We start from the raw sequence: 16,445 nt of genomic DNA, 5'->3' as shown, positions 1-16,445 counted from the left end.
TTCGTGAAATTCATTGTTTCCTTATATACGCTTGCCATTAATAGTAATAGGAAAACGGACATGATTTAAAGCGCAAATATGCTTGGAATCTCAGAATTTTCACAAGGGAAGAAACATACAAAATAGTTTTCAAGATTAGCTGAGGAATAAACATGCTCTTTAAAAAAAACCAATTTCCATTTACTGGGTATTTTTCTGATCCTGCTGGCATCTATAGATCTCCAGCAACCAGCCTCATTCTGAGAAGAAAGAGCCAGAAGCTCATATTAAGGGGTGGGGACACCAACAAAGCCCCATGGAAGCTTCTTCGTCAATAACTCAAGTTCTACCAGAAATCATTTCGCCTTTTGCCCTCTTTCTATTGAACCCTTCTTTCTTCCCCAAAGGGAAAACAGTATATGCAAATTATAGAAAACGCAGAAATAATAGGCGAGGAGCAAGCAGTTTGCTCTTGCAGAGGGGAGGTGACATTTTGAGAGCTTTGTCTGTACTACTTTACTCATCCCTCACAACAATGCTACGAGGTGGGTAATAGATTCAGCCCCATGTTCCAGAGGAAGAAACTGACGCTGAGATGTTAGCTGGAGGGCCCAGCGTCACAACTAGAAAAGTACGGAGCCAGATTTACACTTAGGTAAAAATCCAGAACCAGCAATATGAAATACACCATGAGATGTATGGAAGAAAATAAAAATCAATGATAGGGCAGTGCCTGTGGCTCAAAGGAGTAGGGCGCTGGCCCCATATGCCGGAGGTGGTGGGTTCAAACCCAGCCCCGGCCAAAAACTGCAAAAATTAAAATAAAATAAATAAATAAATGATAATCCCACCCTCCAGGGAGACACACACTTAGCATTTAAAGTCTCTTCTTCCACATTTTTTTCTTTCCTTATATATGCACATTATTTTTTACTACAAAGTGTGATCATATCATACTATCTAAGTATTTATATATCGATGTAGGTTTTTTTATGTTTTTTACAATTTTTTTCTTGGGCCAATAAAGACAACACTGTGGCATCATTTGGCCACCTGTTAGGCCACCGACTGAATCAGTCCCTTTTGCAGGAAATGAGACTTTTTCCCACTTGATCCCATTATGAGCAAGGCTGTGATGCATATCCTGGATCAAGCATTTCAGGTTTTCTTTAGAATAAATTCCAAGTGGTTGTTCCATGTCAAAGATAAATAGTAATCTTTTAAAATGCAAGTATTCTAAGGTACAATGACAGCACTGAGTTCCAAGGGCTTCCTTGTGAACATATTCATAGATACTTTATTCACTTAGAAGAGATGAGGCAGCTTAAGCTCTTTGAAAAGCCTAGGAGGGGTAGAGAGAGTGTCAATGACAATTCTTTTCAGTAGTAATAGTGATATTCCACATTCATCTAGTTCTTTACGATATTTAAGGAACATTCACGGGAGTTTTAGGCATAAGCAGTGAATCCTCCCACCTGCCCAGCCCACCACTAGACCTCTGGACCTCAGGGTTCTACGGCTTGGTCCCTTTCCTGCACTGACCGCCCACTTCTAACCAAGGGTGGGCACAGCAGCCTGGGCTCTTCCTGCCTGGTCAATTCCTTGTCAGTGTCATGGACTGACACTGACAAGTCTCTCTCCTTAACTGCAAGGACAACCTTCAGAAAAATAGGATAAACCTTCTATAAAGAGTGCCAAGGGATGTTTTTGCTTGTTTTTTTCTCCTCAGCATGAGCCACGATCCTGGGGGTTCTGAAGAAATGAACCCATTTGCATGTTTGATGTCCAGCTAGATGAGAGACCTATGCAATGTGGGCTGATTCAGCAGCCACAGGCTACCCTGTCTCTGTGCCTCTCCCTGGCCTTCAGGCCTCATCTTCCCGTGAGATGCCAAAACCTAGTTATCACCTTTCACAAAGAGAAAAATCTCTCTGACAACTTTACAATGGCCTTAATCTTGGGAGATAGCCAAATGCCAGTCACAACTGTGTGTGACCCAAGGTTGCCTCACCAGAGTCACAAGGAGGTCACAGTGACCTCTGTTTATCCCTTTTTCATATTAACATCTATTTACAGAGAGTGGGAGAAGATTCCAGAAGGAAAGTCTTTTTGTTTCCTAGTGTTGATGCTTCCCAGTACAGTTTTTATCCCTACTTCTGTTTCTTGGATATATGTTGTCTGCCTACAACCTACTGAGTGTTTTGGAAGGAAACATATTTAACTCATTTTCTGTTATGTCTGTTGTATTTGTGGTGTTAGTTATATGAAAACTAACAAATGTAAATGTTAGGGATCTTTAAAATAAACCAGAGCTGTCTGTGATTATAGTAAGATATATAATCCAATTGAATAACATGAAAAGAAGTACATTCCAGGACTTTTAAGCCCCAAAGATACAAAAAGAACACTGCACACCCAGCCCCTGACCTTAAGGAGCTCACAGTCCATGGAGCCTTCTCAACACAGCACAGCAGGTGCCTCAGAGTCAGGAGGAACAGCTTGGAGAGAAGGACCCAGGGAGGGTTTCCAGCTGGTAAAATCGGAACTATCTTAGGAAGAAGGTAGCCAGACCAGGCAAGGCAGGAAGGACTCCCAGGAGCCATGAATAGCACCAAAATAAGGCCCAAGGGCAGGAAATGTCATGGAATATTTAGGGAGTTACAGTTATGCTCCAATTGATGTAGCACAGAGCTTGGAGGAGACAGTGGCATCTAAAGATGAGGTTAGCCAAAAGGTTGGGCTAGATAGTAAAAGGGCATATATGGAGATTTAGGGTTAGGGTGAGGGCTGTATTCCAAAAGTAATGGAAAAGCACTAAAGGATGTTAATCAAGGAGAACGGCAGGCTGACATCTCTGTGTCACCCTGGAAGCAACAAGATTCATCAGTAGGCCCTTGGAAGACCACTAACCCCAATTATTTCTAATCTTCTCATCTCACCATTAAGGATTCTATTCCTCTCAGGCCAAATACTGAATGAGATGAGTTGAGAAGAGAAGCTGAGAAATCAGTGAAGAGATTGCAGACTCATCAAGGAAAGAGCCTTCAAGGATCAAACTAGGATAGGCAGTAACAACAGGGAGCAGGGCCTCGGCTCTGGAGCTGTCAGGAGCAAGACATAATAACAAAATAGTGAGCAGGGGGCGGGATCAGAAGGAGACTAAGAGGTTACTGGTACAGCGGCTTTTGAAAAGACGCAGCCCTGATTGGTAAGATTTGCTAACACCTGCGGTGTAAATGCTCCCACTGGGGCCAATTTCGAGCTATCAGGCTGAGGTCCCACTTCCTGTCTTGCCCATACAATCCTCCCACACATCTTTTCAAAGGACCAACTTTTTGCTCATTATTCTTCTGTATAGTTCGTTTGTGCTCAATTTCATTTAGTTCTGCTCTGATATTTCTTTTCTTTTCCTGGGTTTGGGATTGGCCTGCTTTCCCTTTTGCTGTTCCTTGAGACAATCCATTATATTGTTAATTTGTGATCTATCTGCCTTTTGGATGTGGACATTTTAAGGCTATGAGTTTTCCTCTTAGGACTGCTTTTGCTGTATTCCACAGGTTATAATAACCTATGTCCCCATTATCATTTCAAAGAATCTTTTGATTTCCATCTTTATCTCCTCATTGACTGAACTATCATTCAACAATAGGTTGTTTGGTTTCTGTGACTTTGTGTAGGGATGAGAAGTAGAGTTTCTGTTGGAACTGATTTCTAGTTTTATTTCACTATAGTGAAAAGAATCAAAAGAATCCAAAAGGCAGATAGATCACAAATTATGTCAGACTGAAGACATTACTTTCTTCTTTTATGTTGGAGCGGTATGGTGTTTTTGTTGTTGTTTTTGAGATAAAGTCTCAAGCTGTCACCCTGGTGTATGTGGACAGTGCCCTACCCACAGAGCTACAGGTGCTGCCTGGAGCCATATGTGTTTTAATGAGCATGTTTTATCTTGTAGGGTTCATATTTTGTGCCCCATCAGTAAGAGTTATGTTTTCTTCCTTTGAATCCACCGTAAGAATGTTGTTGAGAGGTTAGATTTCATAATTCAATAATAACCCTAAGACCTTAGAGAGAGTGTGAGTTTTGATGCATGGTCGGGAAATGAAATGCGGATCATAAACTTTTTACACCTCCTAAGAACTGAAATTAGATTTTAATGTGCTGTGGTCAATTTGACACCTTATGTTGTCATAAGGGGGTTGTTTTCCTTATCTCCTTTTAACTACTTGGTTTTTTAATTGTTATTATTCTTGGCCAACACAGTTTGACAAATAAAAACTTTTCCTTTGGGGTTTGGTCTTGGCATGCAGGACAAGGTGGCAAAAGCAGGATTATTCTGTGATTCATTCGACCGAGGCATCATATTTTCTGGGTTGTGCAAGATTCTGGTTGTCAGTCCTGCATCAGATGTAGAGCACGCAAATATTTTATTCCATTCTGTGGGTTGTCTATTTGCTCTCTCAATTGTGTCCTTGGCTGTGCAGAAGCATTTTAATTTGATCAGGTCTGATTTATTTTTATCATTGCTGTGTTTACTTTTGGGGTCTTCATGAATTCTTTGCCTAGGCTGGTATCTATAAGAGTTTTCCCAACATTTTCTTCTAGCATTCTAATAGTTTCTTGCCTTAGGTTTAAGTCTTTTATCCATCATGAGGTACTTTTTGTGAGTGGTGAGAGGTATGGATCCTTTTATAGTATTTTACTTGTAGCTATCCAATGTTCCCAGCATCATTTATTGAACAGGGATTATTTTCCCTAGTTTATATTTTTACCTGTTTTGTCAAAAATCAGATAGGAATATAGGATGCTTTCAACTTTGGGTTCTCTGTTCTGATCCACAGTTTTATATCTCTGTTTTTGTGCCAGTACCATGCTGTTTGGTTATTATAGCCTTGTAGTATAGCTTAAAGTCTGGTAAAGTGATTCATCCCAGTAACAGATATTTACAGAAATTCTACCCCCAAACTACTGAATATATATTCTTATCATCAGCTCATGGAACATTCTTTAAGATTGATCACATCCTAGTCCACAAGACATGTCTCAACAAATTTTAAAAAATTAGAAATTTTATCATGTACCCCCTGTGGGTAGGGCACTGTCCACATACACAGAGGCTGGAGGGTTCGATTCTGGCTCAGGCCAGCTAAAACAACAACCGAGAACGGCAACAACAAAAATAGCAGAACGTTGTGGCAGGTGCCTGTAGTCCCAGCTATTTGGGAGGCTGAGGCAAGAGAATTGCTTAAGCCCAAGAACTAGAGGTTGCCATGAGCTGTGATGCCATAGCACCCCACCCAGGGTGACAGCTTGAGACTTTATCTCAAAAACAACAACAACAAAAACACCATACCGCTCCAACATAAAAGAAGAAAGTAATGTCTTCAGTCTGACGTAATTTTATATTGCTTTTCCTTTGCATAGACCTTTTGAAAGCATTTTCTACAGTATTACATGTAGTATTTTCTAAAGATACAAAAGTTATGAGTCTGTCCTTTTTAAGGAGTATTACTCAAAGTTCACTCTGTTGTCCCAGGCTAGAGTGCCATGGCATTTGCTTAGTTCACAGCAACCAAAAACTCCCGGGTTCAAGGGATCGCCCTGCCTCAGCCTCCTGAATAGCTGGACTGTATACCGCAATGCCCAGCTAATTTTTTCTGTTTTGGGTAGAAATGGGGTTTTCACTCTTGCTCAAGCTATCTCAAACTCCCAAACTCAGGGGATTCTCCTGCCACAGCCTTCCAGGGTACTAGGATTATAGGCGTAAGCCACCATGCCTAGCCCAAAGTTCACTTTATTTTATCAAACAGTAACTATTATCACTGCCGTTAAGAGGTTAAAATGAAGCAGTTAACTCATTTAAACATCAAAAAACAAAAAATCGCATTTTTGTAAACAAGGAAACTGAGGCACAGAGGAGTTAAATCTGTTGCTCAGGGCCATGTGGAAGGTAAATGGTGCACTCAGCCACGTGCTGAGGGAGGCCACTCTGGAAGCCATGCTCTCAGCCACCACACAGAGCAGGTGGGTGGACAGGGCATCTTCACGAATATATACGCATGACTAATGTTTGTCAGCAACCAGCAAATTACTAACATGTTCCTGTGTTGATGTTGTCTTAATTTAACTGCCTTAATTAGGGTTTTTTTCAGTACATCAAAAGGATGCCTTTAACGGTAAAAAAAAAAAAAAAAACTGTTCTAGAGAGAAAATAACAAGTCCAGCAGACCTGGTACATTCAGTCTGGGTCATTTTGATGGGTTAAATTTCCCTGTTAAACATAAAAGCCCTCAGTTAGATAAATGATATTATAGGTAAATCCTGGTCATTATAGGCAAAACCTACTGAATTAATGCTAGAGTTTAGCTATTAGAGACTAATTCAGAGCTGACATGGGAGTTCTAGAGTCTTTGAACCATGAAGAGTCTCTGTGAATTACACCAGATGCAAATACATGGTGAAAATCTTCTCAGAAGAGGCCTAATTTAGCACAACATATGGGCTAAAGAGGCTAAGAGCACTTCTATCACAAAACTATGCCCAAGCAAAATGAAAATAACACGTTCAAAGAAATCTCAGTATCATTCAATTTCCAAATGGTGGGTGTATTTTGATTTTTATTTCTTTCAAAGCAATAGTCCTTATATAAACTGTATTCTACACTCAACTGTCGCCAGCAAAAAGAATAGCACGAACATTAGTTTAAGTTTTAGCCTTGATGGCACCTAACAAACGCATAAAACAGCAGCATCTTCTTCCTCCTGTCTCTTACCGTCTGCACACAAGCATGTTGCTATGTCTCCCATCAAAAACAAACAAATCTCTTCCTGACCTGACTTTTCGATGATTCTTCCCCACTGCAGCAAAACTCTTCCAAACAGATTTCTGTGTTAGATGTTTCAATTCTTCTCACATTCCCTCTGAATCCGCCATAGGCAGGTCTCCAGTCCTGTCTTAGTGAAGTCACCATTGACCTCCACCTTGGCAGGTCCAGTGGTCAGTTATCGGTTCAGTGTTGTTTGGCCCTTCAACACTATTCACAGTTGTTCCCTCCTCCTTTTTTTTCTCCCTGAAACATTCTCTTATTTATTTTTTATTTCAAATTTTTATTTGGCAGTTTTATCAAGATATAATTCATATACCATATAATTCACCCATCTAAAGTATACAAGCCAATGGTCTTCGGTATATGTACAGAGTTGTCCAAAGCCATCATCACAATCAATTTTAGCACACTTTCATAGCCCTCGCCACAAAAACTTACCTGTTAGTAGTCACTCCCTAATTCCCCCCAAAACCCCCAGCCCTAGCCTAAGGCTACTTTTACAAATTTGCATATCTGGACATTTCCTATAAACGGAACCACATGCTAGGTGGTCTTTTGAGACTAGCTTCTTTCACTTAGCCTGATGTTTCCAAGACCTATATGAAATGAAAAGACAAACATTGTACAATTCCGCTCATATGAGGTTCTTAGAGTCATCAATTCACAGAGACAAAAGTAGAATGGTGGTTGCCAGGAGCTAGTGGGGGTGGGGGGCGGGAATAGAGTTTAATGGGCACAGAGTCAGTTCTGTAAGACGAAAATAGTTCTGGAAATGAATCGTGGTGAAGGTCAATGTATTTAATGACACTGTACACTTAAAATAGTTAAGATGATAAAGTTTGTGTTGTGTGTATTTTACCACAGTTAAAAAGGATAATAAAAATATCTTTGCCAGCCAGGCCCAGTGGCTTACACATATAATCCCAGAATACTGGAAGGCTGAAACAAGATGATCATTTGAGGCCAGGACAAGCCTAGGCAAGATAGTGAGACCCCATCTCTACACAACAAAATTTAAAAAAAAATTAGCCAGGTGTGGTGGCATAACGCCAGTAGTCCCAGCTACTCAAGAGGCTGAAACAGGCAGATTACTTGAGCTTAGAAATTATAGTGAACTATGATCAGACCATGGCATTTTACCTTTCCTGGGTGACATGACAGAGAGAGAGGCTGTTTCTAAAAAGAATTAAATTAAAATATTTATTTCCAACTTGTTTTACTTTTTTTTTTTGAGAGAGAGAGAGGGTTTTACTTTGTTGACCAAGCTAAAGTTCAGCATCACAGTCATAGTTCACTGCAACTTTGTGAGCTCAAGAGATCTTCCTGCCTCAGCCTCCCAGGTACCTGAGATTACAGGCATGTACCCCCACACCTGCCTGACTTTTTTTTTTTTTTTGCTTAGACTGGCCTTGAATTCCTGAGCTCAAAAGATCTTCCTATGTCAGTTTCCTAAAGTGCTAGGATTCTAGGATTACAGGTGCAATACACATATACCTTGCCTGGCCTTTTTAACTCATTTAATACACAAGAATTGGACCTGCATTGTGCTTGGCACTGTTCTGGGTTTTAATGGAGGCAAGTATTAATTTAACAGGTTTAACAATGGTTAGTGAATTAAAACTGTGGGTATTTTTTTTTTTTTTGAGACAGAGTCTCAATATATCACCCTCGGTAGAGTGCTGTGGCATCACAGCTCACAGCAACCTCAGTGGCATCACAGCTCACAGCAACCTCAATCTCTTGGGCTTAAGCAATTCTCTTGCCTCAGCCTCCCAAGTAGTTGGGACTACAGGTGCCCACCACAATGCTTGGCTATTGTTGTTTAGCTGGCCTGGGCTGGGTTCGAACACGCTAGCCTTGGTGTATGTGGCTGGTGCCGTAACCACTGTGCTACGGGAGCCGAGCCCTGAGGGGATTTTTTTTTTAACAATAACTATTATTATGTCAAAAATTGCCAAAGAAAGAATGCTCTAAATTTGTGTTTGCATTCCAATAACCCACCTGCCCCAGGTCCAAGGTGAGGTTGACTTCGTTGTACTGTGTGCCCGAGGAGAGAGGTGGGCTTTGCCACCAACGTTCAGATCCATCGATAGCACTGGTGACTGGATGTGCTTTCCTGGGGTCCTCAGAATTGCAGTAGTCACAGAACTGGCCCTGAAAAACAAGGTCCTTTTCTTACTGTCAAGCAATTATTTTTATTAATTTAATAAAAGAGGGAACCAAACAAAGACTGCTTTATGTAGCTTAGAGATGTCAGCTGTTAAAATTAATTATAATGTAGTCCAAAGACAGTAGTACGGCTTTCTCTTTTTCATAAACCACGTCAGTAGTTTTGCCCCTCTGTCACCATGTTTCCAGGATAGACATCATATTCATCCTCCACATTTATGGTCTGTTTTTCTCGCTTCATACAATACTTCAACAAAAGCCTGTCATAATGTTTCCTCTTCCAAAATCCACTTCACTCTTGAAATCCTCATCCGTGCAGTCTGTGCAAGGCCCTGGGATACCAGAGGCACCTGCCCCTAGACCCCGTGGGGAAAATAACTATACAAATATCCCCCAGGGAAGCAGGGTGCAGCAGGTGCCTCTGGAGCAGTGGTTCTGAACCTTCCTAATGCCGCGACCCTTTAATCCAGTTCCCCATGTTGTGGTGACCCCCAATAATAAAATTATTTTTGTTGCTACTTCATAACTAATTTTGCTACTGTTATGAATTGTAATGTAAATATCTGATATGCAGGATGGTCTTAGGCGACCCCTGTGAAAGGGTCCTTTGACCCCCAAAGGGATCGCAACCCACAGATTGAGAACTGCTGCTCTGGAGCATACGAATACTGCGGTCAAGGACAGTAGACATTCCAGGGTGGCAGAGGTGGCACCTCAGCTGCCTGCGAGGATGGTGCCTGTTTGTGAGCTGCTCACAGGGACAGCCTTCCAGGGGAGGACCCAGCACAGGCAGAGGAGCAGAGGCCAGCTGGTCCAAACCAACACAAGTAGTGAAGGATGAGCCTTGACACGTAAATGGGGGAGACGTGGCTGGCGGTGACTACCACAGCGAGAAGCCAATAATTAATCCAGTAGGTAAATGGTATCCATTTTTACCGGGAGTAGTATCTGTTTGGTATTATAATTTCTAACTCCTGACTGAGTTACTCTTTTTTGGTGGGCAGATTCTTTTCATTCCGTTTTTCATGTTGTTTTTCACTACTGCATAATCTCATAGCCTTTTACCATCTAAAAAGCAGAACAGGTCAGGTGTGGTGGCTCAGGCCTGTCATCCCAGCACCTTGAGAGGCCAAAGCAAGAGAATCGGTTGAGCATAGAAGTTTGAGATCAGCCTGGGCAATAGACCAAGTCCCCATCGCTACAAAAAATAAAAATTAGCTAGACGTGTGGTGGCCTATACCTGTACTCTCAGCTACTCAGGAGGCTAAAGTGGAAGGATTGCTTAAGCTATGATGGCACACTGCCCTCAGACTGGGCAACAGAGTGACATCCTGTCCCTCCCCCCCAAAAAAAGTAGGCTAGACATGAAGGCTCATGCCTATAATCCTAGCACTCTGAGAGGCAGAGGCAGTAGGTTCTCTTGAGGTCGGGAGTTTTGAGACCAGCCTGAGCAAGAGCAAAACCCTGTTTCTAATAATAATAATAGAAAAAATTAGCTGAGTATGGTGGCAGATGCCTGTAGTCCTAGCTACATGAGAGGCTGAGGCAGAAGAACCCAGAAGTTTGAGGTTACGGTGAGCTATGATCACACCACTGTACTCTAGTTGGGTGACAAGTAAGACTCAGACCCCCCTCCCAAAAAATGTAAAAAAATAAAATAAAATAAAAAATTGAACATAGGTCTTTCTTCTTATGTTGAATATATCTTAACTAGGTCAAAGGATCATGCTTAGCCAGAGACGACCTTCACATACTGGACTACTCTGTGCTCAAAGTCAATTATTGTAAAGTATAAACACCACATAGGACAGGGACAGAAAAACAAACTTATGGCCTCCCCAGAATGTGCTGTGACAAAGAGGTAGCTCTGGCCCTGGCCAGCAGTTTAAAAGTTAATTCTTAAATGTTCAAAGACAAATTTGATCTTGGTAGGTAACAAAATGTGTGACCAAATTGTTTTCATTTCGTATACAACAAATGGTTTTTTCATACATGGTAAGATATCTCTATAGACCTTTAGCTTTGGACATTATATAACAATATTTATATAACTCAGAAGCAGCATGTTGGGGGGGTATGTGGCCCTATAAGTCCATGAGGTCAGAGACCACATGTGTCTTGTTCCTGACTCTGTCACTCCTGCCCAACACATTGCCTGGCACATACTAGAAACTCAACAAAGGAGTAATTGCATCAGAAATTTTGCAAAGATTTTCAATTCTTCCTATAAAATTTGTTATTATAGTAAGGGTCTTAATAACTTTTTAAGGTAGGATATTCAAACATTATAACTAGTATTTTTCCCTTTGACAATATCTATTTTTTCTATTTTTTCCCCCTAGAGAACATTTTATCAGTTTAATTATTTGATGAGGTAATTACATTTTTATTCTTTGAACTTTGGAAGATTTACATCAAGTTAGAAGCAAATTTCTTCCAAAAATGTGGAAGCTTATGACTTATATTTATCTCCTTCTCCATAGGGTAGACAAGAGGAATGCAGATGACTTTTCTGTGGTTATAGTAATCCTCAATTAATAATAATAATAATAATAGTAATAGTAATTAAAATAATAATAGTAATTAAAATGAACATTCAGGGCGGTGCCTGTGGCTCAGTGGGTAGGCCACCGGCCCTATATACTGAGGGTGGTGGGTTCGAACCCGGCCCTGGGCAAACTGCAACAAAAAAAAATAGCCGGGCGTTGTGGCGGGCGCCTGTAGTCCCAGCTACTCGGGAGTCTGAGGCAAGAGAATCGCCTAAGCCCAAGAGTTGGAGGTTGCTGTGAGCTGTGACTCTACGGCACTCTACCGAGAGCGATAAAGTGAGACTCTATCTCTAAAAAAAAAAATAATAATAATAATAAAATGAACGTTCACGGAGCACTTCTATACACTGGACATTTTCACATTTCATAAGATTCTTATCACCTCGGTTTTGCAGATGAGGAAACAGTGGAGAAGTTACGCAATTTTTCCAAGAATCACACAACTGGTAAATGACAAATCCAGGAGCCAGGGGTAACATGTTAACCACTACCCTGTAACCTCTTCCCCACTCATACAGCTGCAACTCTGGTTTATTAAACACCCGTGGATATTCAGTAACCGATGTTATTTCCTGGAATCAGTTTTAAATGGTAGCCTTCACGAAAGCCTAAAAGCCATAGTTTCAAGGCCTCTGAGCATCCTTTCCTCGTTTCAACTGATGCCCTAGTCCTTCTGCAGCCCCAGATAAAACGATACACATCATTTAGCAGACTGGGTAAGAACACAGGCTCAGGAACTTCAGCACCTACTAATTGTGTGATCAAGGGCTAATTACTAAAATGTGCATTTTGAGAGTGAATAATAAATAATTTGCAAGTACACATTAAGAAATAATTTTACAGTCAAGAGAGCATTTATACAGGTTAGTGTCAACACTGACCCTCGGGAGTTTGACTGATATAACAGAAAAATAAGTTAAAAGTGAATTCCCAGCAGTGAACTTTGCTCAGGTAATAAAAATGAGTCAGACTTTCTGTTTATTTCTACACATGTCACTGGAAAAAACCTTAACAGCTAAGAATGTATAAAAACAACTTATTGAGAAAATAATGCCAGAGATGATATTTTGGGGGTTAACTGTGTATTAGCCAAAGTTAGGGGATACTTTTTAGCCATAAAAAATAAGTTTTAACAGGGTGGTGCCTGTGGCTCAGTGAGTAGGGTGCCGGCCCCATATGCCAAGGGTGGTGGGTTCGAATCCAGCCCCGGCCAAACTGCAAAAAAAATAAATAACCAGGCATTTGTGGCGGGTGCCTATAGTCCCAGCTACTCAGCAGGCTGAGGCAAGAGAATTGGCTAAGTCCAAGCCCTGGAGGTTGCTGTGAGCTGTGACACCATAGCATTCTACCGAGGGTGACTAAGTGAGACTCTGTCTCTAAAAAAAATAAAATAAAATAAGTTCTAACAAAGAAGCTTAAGTTGAAATTAGCAAGCAAGAATATAACATACACTTACTCTTGAAAAGTAGAAAGAAAAAAATTAGTCCAAAAAATTAATACTATATTTAAAAATAAATACTTAAAAAGTCTAGCTTCTTTAAGTTACTCTTTAATAGTCAGAATGAGAACATTTATTCTACTATATTATTAAAATATTCCTTCTCTTTCCTTTCCCTTTTTATTCTTGACATTTAAGTGGTTTTTACCCTACATCCCGAATGTCATATTTACTACAAATCAACCTGTGTAGAGAATCAGAAAGAATTTAATAATACCTTGGAGGAAATCAGACTGTGGATCTAAAAGTAAAAAAAATTAGAAGGACTTTTTTAAAAAGATGTTGGAAACCCAATCCAGCCTTCCAAATCATCTTTTGAGAGATCTTTGTGGAGATTTAAACCTAAGTGGAATTGCTACCTGGATAAGTAGACTTGGGCCTCATTGTCAGGGAGACAAAGGTGTGACTGATCTCTGACAGTAAAGGCCTTGAAACTAGGAAACAAGCTTTGGAGAGAAGACAACCTGATGCTGCATTGGCGAAGAGTTTTCAAAATAAAACTAGTAGAATAGAGGAGAAAAGAATACTTGGAACCTCTCAGACCACAGATCATCGTGGAAGCCCTGGCCTTCCCGTGAGTATTATTAGGACAGGCCACGTTTATTTTTCCATAGCCACATCTTCCATAGGCACTTTCATTAACTTTCTAGCCATCATGCACTAAGGTTCTGGAGGTTACTGTGTCTCAAGTGCCCAAACCCAAGCCAACTAGACCCCTGACGTGGGGAATATCCTGAAGTGCGCCTCCTTCTAAACATAGGGTTGCTCCTTTGCAAAGACCTTGTTCAGAGCATGGTCCCTTTTGACAGACGTAACAGCACTAGGCATGGTTACTGATGATTAGAATGCGTTTTATGAATTTCCTGAATGGAGTTGAATAACGTGATTACACAACAGCCAGAGAACACCAAGCTCTGCAACACACACACACACACACACACACACGGTTTTACTGGCATGGGGTAGGGAGTGAAGCATTGCATCTCTATTATGCCTGATTCCTAGAGGTAGAGATTGAAGAGAAAGATAAAATAAGGGACTCAAAGTTGTCAAATCCAGGTATCAAAAAATGTCTTTGAAGGGGCAGATAAGCAAATGTCTGCAAGATTTATACATGTCATTCTAAAACTATGTTCATCCAGGCCAAATTCTGGGGGTTGGGGAGCTTAAACTCATTTCAAAAGTATGCATTTGGAGTAGAATAGATGGAGCTTCAAATCATGACTCTACCAGTTACAGCTGCAGAACATTAGTAGATTACTTAGCCTCCCCTTTCCCTTTATTAAAATGGGCTAATCCTGGCTACCTGATTCAGTGGTGGTGAGGATTAAATGAGAGGCACATCCACAAAGTGTTCAGCACAGGGCATTGTAATGACACCGCTGTTGAAACCACCGGGGTGCTTACTGAAAGCTCAGACTCAGCTTGCGCTCTAGAATGGACTTACAGAATCAGCATCTCTGGTGGAAACCAGGAATCAGAATTTTTTTTTTTTTTTTTTTTTTTGTAGAGACAGAGTCTCACTTTATGGCCCTCGGTAGAGTGCCGTGGCATCACACAGCTCACAGCAACCTCCAACTCCTGGGCTTAAGCAATTCTCTTCCCTCAGCCTCCCAAGCAGCTGGGACTACAGGCGCCCGCCACAACGCCCGGCTATTTTTTGGTTGCAGTTTGGCCGGGGCCGGGTTTGAACCCACCACCCTTGATATATGGGGCTGGCGCCTTACCAACTGAGCCACAGGCGCCGCCCAGGAATCAGAATTCTTTAAAAGAAGAATCCCACCAGGCATGGTGGGTCACACCTGTAATCCTAACACTCTGAGAGGCCAACGGGAGAGGATCCCTTGAGCTCAGGAATTCGAGACCAGCCTGAGAAAAGTGAGACTCTCTACTAAAAAAAAAAAAAAAAAAAAAAAGAAAAGAAAATTAGCTGGGCACTGTGGTAGGTGCCTGTAGTCCCAGCTACTCGGGAGGCTGAGGTAGAGGATCCCTTGAACTCAGGAGTTTGAGGTTGCTGTGAGCTAGGCCAAGGCCATGGCACTGGGTGACAGAAGGAGACTCTGTCTCAAAAAAATGAGACCAGGCACAGTGGCTCAAGCCTGTAATCCTAGCACTCTGGGAGGCCAAAGCAGGTAGCTAGCTTGAGCTCAAGTGTCTGAGACCAGCTTAACAAAAGCGAGACCCCCATCTCTATTAAAAAGAGAAAAACTAGCCAGCCATGGTGGCAGGTGCCTGTAGTCCCAGCTACTCAGGGAGGTTGAGGCAAGACGATTGCCCGAGCCAAAGTGTTTGAGGTTGCTGTGAGCTACGATGACACCATTGCACTCTACCCAGGGCAACAGAGTAAGACTCTCTTTCAAAAAAACCCAAAAATCCATCCCAAGTGATTCTTCTGCCCACTGCAGTGTGAGAACCTGAGAAGTAACAGTGAATGGTGGGTAGGTGCACCATTAGCAATGGCTGGTGCAGCAGCACTCACAGAAGTAGCTGCATTGACAGCAGTCATGACAAAAGAAAACATGAAAGAAAGAAAGAAGCCAATTATATGTTGTCTGTAAGATACCCACTTCACCTATAAAGACACATATAGACTAAAAATAAGGATATGGAAAAAGATGTTCCATGCAAATGGAAACCAAAGGAGTAGGATTAGCCATACTTCTATCAGATAAAATAGATTTCAGTACAAAAACCATAAAAAGAGACAAACAAGGTCATTATACTATAATAATAAAGGGGTCAATTCAGCAACAAGATGTAACAATTCTAACACCCAACATTGGACCCAGGAATATAAAGCAAATAGTATCAGTGCTAAAGAGAGAGATAGACCCCCAGCTAAAGAGAAAGAGAGATCACCTGCAGTGATAGATAATCACTGGAGACCTCAACACTCCACTTTCAGCATTGGACAGAACATCCAGACAGAAAATCAAATAAGAAATCCTGGACTTCATCTGCACTATCGACCAAAGGGACCTTACAGATATTTATAGACTGTTTCATCCAACAGCTACAGAATTCACATTCTTCTCCTCAGCTCATGGGCCATTCTCAGGGACAAACCATTTGTCAGGCCACAAAACAAGTCTTTAAAAATTCAAATAATTTGAAATCATACCCAATATTTTCTCTAACCACAATGGAATAAAACTAGAAATCAATAACAAGGGAAAGATTGGAAAACATACAAACCATGGAAATTAAGCACTATGCTCCTGAATAACCAGTGGGCCAATGAAGAGGTAAAGAAGCACATTTACGAATTTCTCAAAATAAATGAAAACATAACATATCAAAACTTATGGATACAGTAAAAACAGGAATAAGAAAAAAGTTTACAGCAATAAGTGCCTACCTCAAAAAAATAGAAAAGCTTCAAATAAATGACCTAATTATGCACCTCCATGAAAAACAAGAGCAA

The 16,445-nt window shown here is 41.1% G+C and overlaps 1 protein-coding gene across 1 annotated transcript in view; it reads right to left on the bottom strand.

Annotated features, from left to right (window-relative positions):
• Positions 1-16,445, bottom strand: part of LAMA3 (laminin subunit alpha 3) — a 285,924-nt gene that overhangs the window by 229,601 nt on the left and 39,878 nt on the right. The window contains exon 2 of the mRNA XM_053571366.1: positions 8,807-8,959. Within this exon, the coding sequence (XP_053427341.1) occupies positions 8,807-8,959 (153 nt within the window). The remainder of the gene's footprint in view (positions 1-8,806; positions 8,960-16,445) is intronic.

Source organism: Nycticebus coucang, chromosome 19, assembly GCF_027406575.1.
Source record: "Nycticebus coucang isolate mNycCou1 chromosome 19, mNycCou1.pri, whole genome shotgun sequence".
Classification (NCBI taxonomy): domain Eukaryota; kingdom Metazoa; phylum Chordata; class Mammalia; order Primates; family Lorisidae; genus Nycticebus; species Nycticebus coucang.
The sequence above is the reverse complement of the archived record's forward strand: the minus strand, read 5'-3'. Positions and strand labels throughout refer to the sequence as shown.